The 13286-nt window shown below is 39.0% G+C and overlaps 2 protein-coding genes across 20 annotated transcripts in view; one reads left to right on the forward strand and one right to left on the reverse strand.

The window, feature by feature from the left end:
* Window positions 1-13286, reverse strand: part of AKTIP (AKT interacting protein) — a 396007-nt gene that overhangs the window by 285065 nt on the left and 97656 nt on the right. The window lies entirely within an intron of this gene.
* Window positions 1-13286, forward strand: part of CHD9 (chromodomain helicase DNA binding protein 9) — a 90196-nt gene that overhangs the window by 39829 nt on the left and 37081 nt on the right. For all 10 annotated transcript variants that reach the window (XM_061593615.1, XM_061593614.1, XM_061593613.1 and 7 more), the window contains 11 exons: window positions 459-570; window positions 678-824; window positions 1943-2011; window positions 2130-2185; window positions 4660-4777; window positions 5142-5228; window positions 7391-7528; window positions 9470-9591; window positions 10155-10398; window positions 10892-11068; window positions 11851-11994. In XM_061593615.1, coding sequence (XP_061449599.1) covers window positions 459-570; window positions 678-824; window positions 1943-2011; window positions 2130-2185; window positions 4660-4777; window positions 5142-5228; window positions 7391-7528; window positions 9470-9591; window positions 10155-10398; window positions 10892-11068; window positions 11851-11994 — 1414 coding nt within the window. The remainder of the gene's footprint in view (window positions 1-458; window positions 571-677; window positions 825-1942; window positions 2012-2129; window positions 2186-4659; window positions 4778-5141; window positions 5229-7390; window positions 7529-9469; window positions 9592-10154; window positions 10399-10891; window positions 11069-11850; window positions 11995-13286) is intronic.

Below are 13286 nucleotides of genomic sequence, written 5' to 3' on the forward strand. Positions count from 1 at the left end.
GCACTGTTGCATTAGGACTATAATTTCCCCTACAAGTCTGTAGTCATTATCAGTTGCTACTAATGAAATGGTTTCTGTACTTCTTGATGTTTCAGAATTTCAAACTGTCAACATGATTTTTTGTTTAGTGTGGTTACTCTGAATTATGTGTAAAAATACTTGTGAATTATGCAATGTGTAAATTTTATATCAGTAACTTTTTTGTTGTGTTAAATAACAAGCATTTCCAGGCAATATATAGATATTCTTCTACAGTTGTCCATTCTTCCACTAAAGTAAACTGTATTTCTGGGGAGAAAAATTGAACACTTCCCTCATAGTGCAGCACCTCAGCAGGACTAGGGGAATATTTACAAAGATTGAGTCTCGACAGTCTGTCTTTGTTCTTAAAAACAAAAAAAACTTTAATAGCCTAATCTCTGTGCACAGGTTTAACTTTGCCTTTTGTTTCAAAACAGCAAGCTTATTATTACTTTGGGTAAAAAGCAAAAGAGAAAAAATGAGTCTTCAGATGAAATGTCTGATGCTAAGCAGACAACTCAGCAGCCATTCAAAGATGAGACATCTCAGGTATTCAAAAAGTATTTTTATTTCAAAAAATTTGCTTAAAATATTAGAAACATACACAAACAGAGTTTGGTCAAAACACTATTTCAATATATGCAATTCCATTTTAGAAGAGAAGATCAAATCGACAAATTAAAAGGAAGAAGTATGCAGAAGAAGGTGAAGGAAAACAATCTGAAGAAGAAACCAAAGTTTCTGTAAAAATAAAAAAGAATTGTGCCCCATTGCCTGCTGAACAGCCTTTACAGTTATTTGTAGTAAGTGGCACTCAGTATTTGTGGAGTTTACCTCTTACAATTCTGTATTTAGTTTCAAAGGTTAAGGTTATGTGGTTGCCTTTATCTAAACAATAACTACAAGTGTAATTTTAATTAAATTTATGCACTGTGGTGGTATAACTGAGGCAGTTTTATCTCCTGTGCAGTGCTACACAGCCAATCTATGACTTGGAAGACTAATCAGGCCCCATCATATTATAACTAAGGACCAGGAATGTGGACTGGTGAGGGCTGCAGTCCATCAATTTATGTTCCTTGTAATCCTTACTGATTCCCTCTAGAACAGGGATTATCAGACTACTTCATTCAGGTGGTCTGTGGAGTATCTGTGGCAGAAGATGGGAGACAGCACATCTGCCACATTAAATATTCATGCTGATTTTTGTTTTCTTTCTTATTTTGTATTTTCTTGTATTGCAGTTTGAAGTCTATGGCATTTAGATTGTACAATAAAATAAACCATATAAGAAACAAAAGCAGCAATAAAAATACAATTTAAAAGATATAGCATCTAGCACAGCACATAACAATTGCTACAGCAGGCAGGAAAATCATGAAATGCTTTGCCAAGACCCTCAGTTATTTTCAAGTGGTCCATGGGTGAAAAAGGTTTGGGAACCCCTGCTCTACGGTAACTTTCCTCAGTGTAGTGATTCCTTGTATAGGTGAGAACTGCTATGGATGCACCCATAAGAAAGTCAGTGGAATTGGTACTACATTTGTCTTCCCAGAACAATGCACATGTAAAGCTGCCCACTTTTTGTGGAATGCTTACCCCAAAGTGCACATGGGGCTCTGCATCAAGGAGCTTATATGTTAAGCTTTTAGTAAATCTGAATATATATGGTTGTTATATAGAATATTATAGTCCTATCTTCTGTTCCAAGTGATAAGAATTAACAGATCCATAGCAATATCTTTAGTGGGCAAGGGCAGAGATTAAATATCTTGGAATTTTACTCCTTTGATTTTTCACCCCTTTTTCATTTATCAGATAATCATTTTCCACGAAGGTCTGAACTCCAGAACTACTTTTATATGGCATTGAGCTTGGTTTTTCTTGTGTTTTTTTTATTTTATTTTTTGCACCTGAATAGGAGAATCCAAGTGAAGAAGATGCAGCAATTGTAGATAAAATTTTATCTTCCAGAATCAGAAAGAAAGAAGTGAGTAAACATGGGGATGTGGAGTTTTGGCTCATATTTTATTTTTATTTTTTGTGTGTGTGAACACACACACACATGTATAAATGAATCCTAAACAGAATACCATGTACTTTTCCAGATTCCTGGGGGAGTGGCAATGGAAGCAGAAGAATTTTTTGTTAAATACAAAAACTAGTAAGTATCGTAGTTATGTTGCATGAGTTAAATTGTAAAAGCTCTCCTTGTTGGATACTTTATCAAGCTTGACCACAACTGTAAAGGCTGTGTGGAAGAGATCTGCATATATGGTTTGGTTTTTATCTGCATCTTCCATAGTAGTAGCATGGCTTCTTTACAAAGCAGACTGGTACCTTTTAATACAGCATAGCTCTGGTTCTGGATCTCCTGTGATGTATAGACATGCCCTAATCCATAAAGCTATTGGGGGCTATTGTCCGGGGGCTATTACATTCTGTCCGGGGGCTATTACATTCTGGCCCCAGGGACATGGTAGAACCATCTGAGGCCCGCTGTAATGAATTTGCTAGGCACTTCCAGGATAAAATCTTTAGCATCCGCCACGACTTAGACTCCAGTGTTATAGCAGGTGAATCAAGTGAGGTATCCAGAGCACAGCCTTGTCCCGATTTCTTGGATGAGTTTCAGTTGGTGCAGCTTGAGGACGTTGACAAGGTGCTTGGACAGGTCCGTGCAACCACTTCTGTGCTGGATCCTTGCCCTTCTTGGCTAATAAAAGCTAGCAGGGATGGAACAGCCGGCTGGGCCAGGGAAGTGATTAATGCCTCTCTGCGAGAGGGGGTGGTCCTTGGCTGCCTGAAAGAGGCAGTAGTGAGACCACTCCTGAAGAGACCCTCCCTGGACCCAGAAAATCTTAATAACTATAGGCCGGTAGCGAATGTTCCATTCCTGGGCAAGGTCCTGGAACGAGTGGTTGCAGTCCAGCTCCAGACACTCTTGGATGAGACCGATTATGTGGATCCATTTCAGTCAGGTTTCAGGCCTGATTTTGGCACGGAAACAGCCTTGGTCGCCCTGTATGATGACCTTTGTCGGGAAAGAGACAGGGGGAGCGTGACTGTGTTGATTCTCCTTGATCTCTCAGCGGCTTTCAATACCATCGACCATGGTATCCTTCTGGGGAGACTAGCTGAGTTGGGAGTGGGAGGTACTGCATTGCGGTGGTTCCACTCCTACTTGGTAGGTCTCCTCCAGAAGGTGGTGCTTGGGGAACATTGCTTGGCACCCTGGACTCTCCATTATGGGGTCAGTTCTGTCCCCCATGCTGTTCAACATCTACATGAAACTGTTGGATGTGGTCATCCGGAGCTTTGGAATGTGTTGCCATCAGTATGCTGATGACACGCAGCTCTGTTTCTCCGTTTCAGCTTCAGGTGAGGCTGTCAGTGTGCTGAACCTGGCTGCGACAATGGACTGGATGAGGGCTAATAAACTGAGGCTCAATCCAGACTAGACTGAGATGCTGCTAGTGAGTGGTTCTTCTGACCAGATGGTGGATGTCCAACCTGTTCTGGATGGGGTTGCACTCCCCCTGAAGGAGCAGGTTTGTAGCTTGGGGGTTCTCCTAGAACCATCTCTGTCACTTGAGGCTCAGGCAGCCTCGATGGCACGGAGTGCCTTCTACCAACTTCGGTTGGTGGCCCAACTACGTCCCTATCTGGACAGGGATAACCTGGCTTCAGTTGTCCATGCTCTGGTAACCTCCAAATTAGATTACTGCAATGCACTCTACGTGGGGCTGCCTTTGAAGACGGTTCGGAAACTGCAGCTTGTGCAAAATGCAGCGGCCAGATTGGTAACAGGGACCAGACGGTTCAAACATATAAAACCGATTCTGGCCCGCTTGTATTGGCTGCCTGTATGTTTCCGAGCTCGATTCATGGTGCTGGTTTTGACCTATAAAGCCTGGCATGGCTTGGGACCACAATACCTGATGGAACGCCTCTCCCAATACGAACCCACCCATACACTACGTTCAAGATCAAAGGCCCTCCTCCGGGTGCCTACTCCAAGGGAAGCTCGGAGGGTGGCAACAAGGGAGAGGGCCTTCTCAGTGGTGGCCCCCAAATTATGGAATGATTTCTGATGAGGTGCACCTGGTGCCAACACTTATCTTTTCAGCACCAGGTCAAGACTTTCCTCTTCTCCCAGGCATTTTAGCATGTGTTTTAAATTGTTTTTATATTGTTTTAAATTTAAATTTGTGTTTTAAATTGTTTTTAAAATATGTGTTTTAAATTGTATATTTGTTTTAATGTTTTTGATTGCTGTAAACCTCCCAGAGAGCTTCGGCTATGAGGCGGTATACAAGTGCAATAAATAAATAAATAAAGAGTGATTACTATGTAAAGCCAGATAACTGAGCTCCTGCTTGTGAATCAGGGCAATCTGTGTGTTTTTTCTGCTGGATATGGTTCTGAAATGAGGGGATACTCTTACATTGACATTGTGGTTTCATTCTAAAGTCCAGGATCGGGGAAAATAATATTTGGAACATAATGTGCAAAAAAACCCCCTGACCTTCAGTTCTCTTTGAAGAATTTATCTAATATTGCCAAGACAATGTGATAAATGAAATATAGGAACATATGCTTGCAACAATGTGCTAACACAATATTTTATAATTCTAGCTCTTACCTCCATTGTGAATGGGCCACAGAACAACAGCTTTTAAAGGATAAAAGAATCCAGCAGAAAATCAAACGTTTCAAGCTGAGGCAAGCACAGAGAGCCCATTTTTTTGCAGATGTAAGTATGTGTAAACAAAACAAAACTGAAGTTAATGAAATAGATGATTATGAGAAGCATACATGTATTTTGCTGTTTAGTATTTTGTTGCACTGATATGTGTGTTTTTTCTCATTTTAATTTTAGCCATTAAATGGTATTGGTGGATTTTTATATTAAAAATAGTGAAAAATCAGTATATTCTTGGGTAATTTTGTAATGTAATACTGACTGTTAACTTTTCTGATCTCTCTAGCTTGATATTACCAGCAATCCTTAATCCACCATTAATATATTTCAGTGCAATTTATAGTTTTCTAGAATTGAACTTTACTGTGGTGTTAGCTAGATCAATTAATTAATTATAAAATATACTTAATTCCAGATGGAAGAAGAACTTTTTAATCCAGATTATATTGAAATAGATCGGGTATTAGAAGTGTCCTTTTGTGAAGATAAGGACACTGGAGAGGTATGGATTTGACCAAAACAACTCATATATAAGTGAAGCCATACATTTCACAATCTCTATCATGATCAACGAAGCATTTATAGAGTAGTGTATGCACACACAGATATATGCATGGGTTGTGTGTCATATATATCTGTCTGTGTTCCTATTGTCAGTTTCTTTGAACCTTGGCAATAGAGTAGAATAAAAAATGCAAATTAGTAAATAAATTATTTAATACAGGGATGGGGAACCTTTGGCATGGCACAGGTTGCAATGGAGCCAGCGAGGCCATTTTCCCCAAATCACCCCTATGTGTCCCACACCTGACATCATATGTGACATCATGTGTGGGCAAGGCAGAGATACGGCTAGATCTCTACTGGTGGGAAACTTGATTGTGCAACCGATTCCTGCAGAAGGCAGGGTGGAAGTTACCACCATCAAGCCTGGACTGGCTACATGCCCAAGTTTCCTATAGGAAACTCAGTCAAACAGCTGAGCCCTAGAAAAAGCAGCTTTGCCAGTCCTATGCTCAAGGCTTGGGAAGAACTGGGCACAGAGCTTCCAAAGTGCTTTGTGCAACACAATGCCCGACAGCCAGCTAGCTACTGCATTTGGGAAGTGCTGTGCAAAGCGGTGTGCAAGCCGTGTGCTTGGCACTTGCCAAGCACCAAGCACAGGGCTGGCAAAGCCCCTTGCGCTGTGGTTCCCAAGCACTCTACAACCGTATGGCTGTCAGACATTTGGGAAGCATTGCGCAGCGGATTTAAACAAGTGGGCAGGAGAACCCAGGTGTCAATAATTTGTCACAATATTGTGAGTTGATTGGCAGGTGGGTTATCCTGCCCACCTGCCAAAGTTGGCCTGTGGGGGTGGGGATGGACAAGGATCAGGCCTGCTGGGCCAAAAAGGTTCCCCATCCCTGCTTTAATGCCTATTCAAGAATAGGGAATGGAAGGCATATAGGCAAAACTAACTTAGGAAGGAGACAGCAATGAGAAAACAAAACACACACAAAAAGAAAGGAAAACAGGAATTCCAAGGTCAATCAAAATGAACTGCAGATATTTTTTAATAGTCAAACAGGAACTATTTTTTTAAAGATTAACACATTTCAGGTCTAAACAACCCTTTCTCAAGGTGACTTGTAATAAATAAAGCATGGCTAAATTATTAAAACACAGAGACACTGCTAAGTTACTTTAAACATACAATTATAAAAACTACTTTAATATCCAAATGCTACAAAATGCTGACCAATTAAACACAATACAAGACTTAAAAGAAACAACCAAATTATAACAAGTAATGTGCAACCCCAAAATTATTTACCTTAGAAAAAATATTATTTTAAAATCCCTTTGCAGTCTGAAGGCAAAGCAACCAAAAGCTTTTAACGTCATGAAATAATTCAGTGGAAGATGAAGTGCTTCCAAATAACCTGGTTACCTGGTCCAGGTGGCTTCACTCTGATTATAATTACAGCGAACAATGGCAAAACTGACCGAAATAAACAAGGGGGTTAGCTGCAGGTGAATGTGAAAGAAATCAAATATGTGGAATTTCCAATAGAAAGAGATAGAGAATCTTAAAAGACAGAACTAGGAGAATGAAGTTAAGAATAGTGCTATAAAAATCAATCAAGTAGTCATAACGAAAGTCTTTAAATAGCACAATATTTTATTTCAAACTGGGACACAAGAACAACTGGCCTTATTAGTCTTAACCATCATGAATATAGTTAATTCCATCCATCTATTCTACAGATCTTCAGAATTACATGTTTCCCCTTCCCAGATTGTGCCATGCCATTGTAACTATTTTGGACACCCTCTGCTCTGCACTCCGCTCCCTGCCCCTCCAGTTGTCATTTTGATTAATCCTGTACTAAAGGCATAGTTTTTTTCATATGAAGTGAGGGAGAGTCCCACACAATATTTCTCCTGCATGCAGGAGGAGTATCTTAGTCTCCTCATGGTCTCCAATGGCATAATTTCAGGCAGTTGTAGCTTTTGGAAATGTAGAAACTCTTAACTGAAGTGATGAAGCATATATTTTTCTTCAGTATATTTCTTTAGCGGGCTCCTTAGTGAGGAAGGCCAGGATATAAATTCAATAAATAAATAAAATAATAAAAAAACAATACAATTAAGTTTGACAAGTCATTTTCCCCACCACAGCCTGTTACTTACTACTTAGTAAAATGGTGCTCATTGCCATATGAAGACAGCACATGGGAGCTGAAAGAAGATGTAGACCAAGGAAAAATAGAAGAGTTCGAACAGCTGCAAGCTTTAAGGCCTGATTCAAGGCGGTTGGTAAGAATAAATGGAGATGATTTATTGTTAGAAAGGATTTTTGCTGCCCTCCCAGTTGCATGTCTTGTTTGAGTCAACCCACTCTCAACTTTTTCAGTCAGTGCAATATACAGGACAGTGTACCTGACCTCTGAAAGAAAGTGTGTGCAACTTAACCATTGTTGCAGAATAAATTGGAGGTTCTTCATGAATAGCTGGATCTAAAATAAGTTTATTTGGAAGCATGTTCCTGTGAGTTCAGTGACACTGAATTGTTAGCAAAAATGCTTAGGATTGCAAGCATAATGTTTAGAATTGTTAAAAATTCATTTAGTCTAGTGCCTCTGTTCTAATGTAAGGTTCTCCAAGCAGCATAAATTATCTTGACAGCAGAGTGCCATAAGCAAAGAACAAAAGCAAAAGTTTGTTTACATGATGAAAGAGTAAACTCATCCAGGATTGATGTAAAATAGTAAACAAAAGAGAACCTGGACAACAACTATATCATTGTTTGTTTACTTTATGTATTTGTATAGTGTTCTCTGGGGTGGTTAATGTTATGACTTTGGGACCTTGTCTTCCTCTCCATATTGTTAGTTTCTTTGAGGTGAAAACATTACCACAGGTGCAGGAAACCTTTGGCCCCGCAGATGTTGCTGAACTACAACTTCCATCATCCCTGGCCACTGGCCATGCTGGCTGAGGCTAATGGGAGTTGTTGTTCAGCAAAGCTGGAGGTTCCCCACCCCTGCATTACTACAATCCATGTATTTGGGTAGAGATTGCATGACCCAAGAACATATAGGTCATGTTTGTATGTAATGTTAAGCCAAACTGTGGCTTGCTGCAAATGTGTTGGCTTTCAGGAAAGGGATTTCAGCCACTTTGCTGTCCCTTGTCCTTTTAGCTCAGTGTGGGATGGTAGCTAAATCAACTGGTGCGTTGTTCAAACCCAGAATCACGGTTAAGCATGCTCTCTTCCTTAACTACAATCTGTAGTCAACATTTGTTCTGTGGCTTACTGTGACATGTTAACCATGCCACAGTGGCTTTATTTGCATGTAACTTTAAACCAGGGTTTTAATTTAACCCTATGGTCTAAATGTGAGTGTGCAGTATCCTGGTGCACACTATCAAAATTATTATTATTATTTATTTATTGAATTTATTAGTCGCCCATCTGGCTGGCTGTCCAGCCACTCTGGGCGACGTACGAAATAGGCATACAATACCTAGACATTAAAAATCTAAAAACAATGAAGATAAAATCTAGCCAACCCCAAAAGCCTGCCTGAAGAGCCAGGTCTTCAAGGCCTGGTGGAAACTCATCATGGAAGGAGCATGGCGGAGATCATTTGGGAGGGAGTTCCACAGGTGCTTTGCTCATCCCCTACTCCTGATGCTGCTGGGAAATGAGCTGCAGTCTGATTTAGCATTGCATCAAAACCTGAGCTTCTGGTTTGTTTTCCACAAGGTAACTACGAATGGTATAAGGTTTGTTTTTCGCTAAGTCAGATTAGCTTGTTTCCTAGCAGTACAGAAATGTCAGGAGTGGTGAAGAGAAACTATCCACAATTTTAGTGTGTTCACAGTTAAACCATACTTCAGTTAACTGTGGTTTAAAGTGACATGTGAGCTAGACTGGTATATAATAGTAGCTAGATATCACTTTGCAGGGGCAAAGAATATAAGTGCCGATGGTAGAGAAGGTTTGTGGTTTTGTATCATTCATCTCCTGAATACATTTTATAAAGTGTAATTGAGAAGTCTTATTCAGTGGAAGTGTGTATGTGTGTCATGCAGCAATGCTTATTTTTTTTTATATGAAAACAAACTACAGATTTAAATGCATATACCAATTCTGCTAACATCCCCCCACCCCATAAAAACCCTCCAGTTTCTTTTTTTTTTCAAATGAAGAGAGAGGCAAGAATGTCATTTATGTTATGTTTTATTCGTAAGGATCGACCTCCTCCTAACTTATGGAAGAAGATAGAGCTGTCCAGGGAATATAAAAATGGTAACCAACTCAGGGAATACCAGTTAGAAGGGCTCAACTGGCTACTCTTCAACTGGTACAATAGGTATGTATTCTGAATAGATCAAATGAATTTTGATGCTACTATTGCTCCAGTGGAGGCATATTTAAATAGAAACAATGAAACGGGGAAATGTGTTTCTTTGAAATATATGTAAATGGACAGTCTACTTTTACTCCCTTTTGGCATGTGTTACTTTTTTAATGATGATTTTCCAAAAACAGATCTGCATATAACGCATAATGGTAAAGGATTATTAGCATATTGTTTTTAAGTGAAGACAAGCCTTTCCTGTTGGAAGCACAATAAAAATAATAGGCATTAAGAGGGATAACTCAATATTTAATCTGTTACTATGCAGAAGTATAGTACCTATAGGTGGTATACAAAATCCAAGGAATCGGGTACCAGATCCTCTCTCATTCCATGCCCTGGGAAACAATGCAGTGGGGAGGGATCTTGTGTTCTTTTATGCAGTTTTTTTCGAGCATTAAGTTATTGCCATATACAAAACTGAGAATCTTCAAAATCTTTCTTATGCTTAATGATATAAAGTCATTCTGAATGTGTTCTTCTAGCTCTACTAATCAGTGCTCTTGTGTTTTCAGACAAAACTGCATTTTAGCAGATGAAATGGGTCTTGGCAAAACCATCCAATCAATAACATTTCTCTATGAAATCCTCCTGACTGGTATAAGAGGGCCTTTCCTGATCATAGCTCCACTTTCTACTATAGCCAACTGGGAAAGAGAGTTTCGCACATGGACTGATCTTAATGTTGTAGTATATCATGGGAGTATGGTTAGCAGACAGATGATACAGCAATATGAGATGTATTTCAGAGATTCACAGGTAACTTTCTATATTAGGTTATAACTAGTAAACCATTATAAACAGGGCAAATTGATTTGTCCACATAATGCTATTAGTTCTTTTTTGATTTACGTGGTGCTTATCTAATTGAGAATCAGTTTTAGACACTCAGCTCAATGCACTAAAAATTATCAGTGATATATGGAGGCTTCTGCATATCCTGTCATAGCAAAATGTGCAGATAGAAATTTGGCAACCTGAGACTATGGTGATTGCCCATAGGTAGAGATGTGGCCTTTCATTCCCTCTTTGAATGTTTGGTTCCCTCTGACTTTTTTGTTATATATTGTTCCAGTATATGCAGCTTTGGCATGTGATTTTGTTAAAAAGGTTTCATTTAGGTTTAGACGCACAGACTGCCCACACATTCTAAGGACTATCTCAGTTATTCTGGCATAAAGTTCACCTGCAGGTGCAATGAAAATGGAAAGGTTATGTCACAAATTGTCTTATGTTCATTCACTCTTCCAAGGGCCGCATCGTTAGAGGTACATACAAGTTCCAGGCTATCATCACCACTTTTGAGATGATTCTTGGTGGTTGTCCAGAACTGAATGCAATTGAATGGCGCTGTGTTATTATTGATGAAGCACACAGGTTGAAGAATAAAAATTGCAAACTTCTAGAGGGACTCAAACTCATGAATCTTGTGAGTGTCTACTTTTATTTTCTTGAAATGAGGTGTGATTCATTTTAATGAGTGTGTGTATGTGCATGCTCGGATATATAATATGTGAGTGTGTGTGAGAGACAGTTAGAATGTTAACTGGAAATACATCTCTACAGGTTAGATCCTTGACTTGAGTGGATTGTGTTACCCATGTGCAGTTTGCAGTTGCTCCCCTTCTCCCTCAATTTGTAGGGCTTATGTGGGCCAGGTTGTTCAAGATGTTATGCAGTTTCCTGACCCTCAAAAGATCTATAAATATTTTGTGGCTTGCAAATCAGGGAGGAATGTTGTGATCCTACTTGCATAATGTCAGTGTTGTTTTACTATTCTGCTTCCATATGACTCTAATAATTAGAGTCTAATGAGGCCTTGCATGAAATCATTTGTTTGCACATATAGCCTAGCTTCTCCTGCACTATAAACCCCTCAAGCTTTCTGCCTTGTATATAGCATGTCATTCATTTCATTACTTGAATTTTTAATACATGCCTTGTAATAATTATCTACTAGAAGTATTTAAACTGGCCAACTATTAAGATTATGTTTTGGGAACATCTAATTGTAAGTGATAGATTAACTGTGTTAATGTTGCACTATGATATACTTTCTTTTTTAAAAAATATAACTTTTATTGCTGAAAAAGATAAATGCAAATTACTTAACAAATCAAATCACAAAAACATACCATATTTTTACAATATCATGTAATATTTTTTTAAAAAATAGAATATGAAATCATGCAAAATGTGTATCTTCCATAGGAGCACAAAGTGCTGTTGACGGGCACACCTCTGCAAAACACAGTAGAAGAACTTTTCAGTCTTCTTCACTTCCTTGAACCTTTACGTTTCCCAGCAGAATCTACGTTCATGCAAGAATTTGGAGACCTTAAAACAGAGGAGCAGGTATTCAAAACTTTTGATTATGTTCCAGAATTCCACATTCACACACAGGCCTTGTTTGCATGTCACAATAAGTCATAGTTTGTTTTAAACCAAAGGTTTAATCATGAATATGCCCTGCCTTTGCCGTGCAGGCTGTCCCCCTCCTAACAGCTCAAACAAGCTATAATATGGTTTCTTGTGTAATATGAATCTGGACATGGTTTGTTCCACGGTCTGGGTTTGGTTGGCATGACAAACCATACGATGGCTTGTTTGAGTCATGGGGGTAGGGGAGGAGAAACAGGGACCCACAGGGCAGTGAGGAGGCACATTCACAATTAAATCATGGTTTAAGAAACACTATGGCTTATTGTGATGGCCGAACCACGCCACATTCAAAAATTAGAATTTGAAGGGTTATTGGTCTTGGAGTGAGAATCAGCCAAACCATAACAATAAATCATTTTATACTCCCTCTAAATCTTTATCATAATTTGAAATAAAGGCAAGTAAATTGAGTGGCTGGTTTTTCCTGTTTTGTTTTTTATTCAGTAGTCAGCAGTAGTAATGCTACAATTCATTGTGGTTGCAAGAAAACAATGCAAAAATAATACAGAAAAATCTGAATCTATGTGTTATGCATAGATTGTGCAGAATCTAAGATCTTAGCTAATTAATGGAGGATAAATATGTTGGCTGGGATCCAAAGTGCTACTTATGTGTGCAAAAGAATTTGGGCAAGTCTAGAGGGATATTTTTTACTGTAATACTTTGGATAGCAAACCACCAACACATCACAAAAGTTTTTGAAATTTCCCATTGTTTCAAAAAATGGTTTCCCAAGAATCTTATGGAAATACTGATCAAGAACTGCAAGATCAAAGACTTCTTCAACATACAGAGTTAGTCACATTAATAATTTGTTCTTGCTTGTTACCTGTGATAAAACTGTGTCACCTACAGGTCTCAATCATGCAAATGTAATATTTAGAAAACAATGTTCTCCTCTTCAAATGCTGCTTCCTGGATTTTTGAAAATGATAAAACACCTGTTCTAGGAGAGGTCCAGCTATGAATTTGTCAAGTGCAGTGACACGTTTGTCAGAAAATGTTAAAACGAAATTAAGCTGCTCTTTTAGCTGTGAGCCACACTGCCCCTTAAATGGCACCTTCCATGACTAAGCTGGCTCAAGATTAAGCATACAGAGCAATCCTAAAGGCTGGCTGAGCAGCCATTGGAAGCTGTGTACAGTTAGTGCTGCTCTTTGGGCGGAGAATGGAGAATGGTAGAGCCTTGTATGGGAGCATGCTGG

This window comes from Rhineura floridana, chromosome 13 (assembly GCF_030035675.1).
Source record: "Rhineura floridana isolate rRhiFlo1 chromosome 13, rRhiFlo1.hap2, whole genome shotgun sequence".
Lineage (NCBI taxonomy): Eukaryota > Metazoa > Chordata > Lepidosauria > Squamata > Rhineuridae > Rhineura > Rhineura floridana.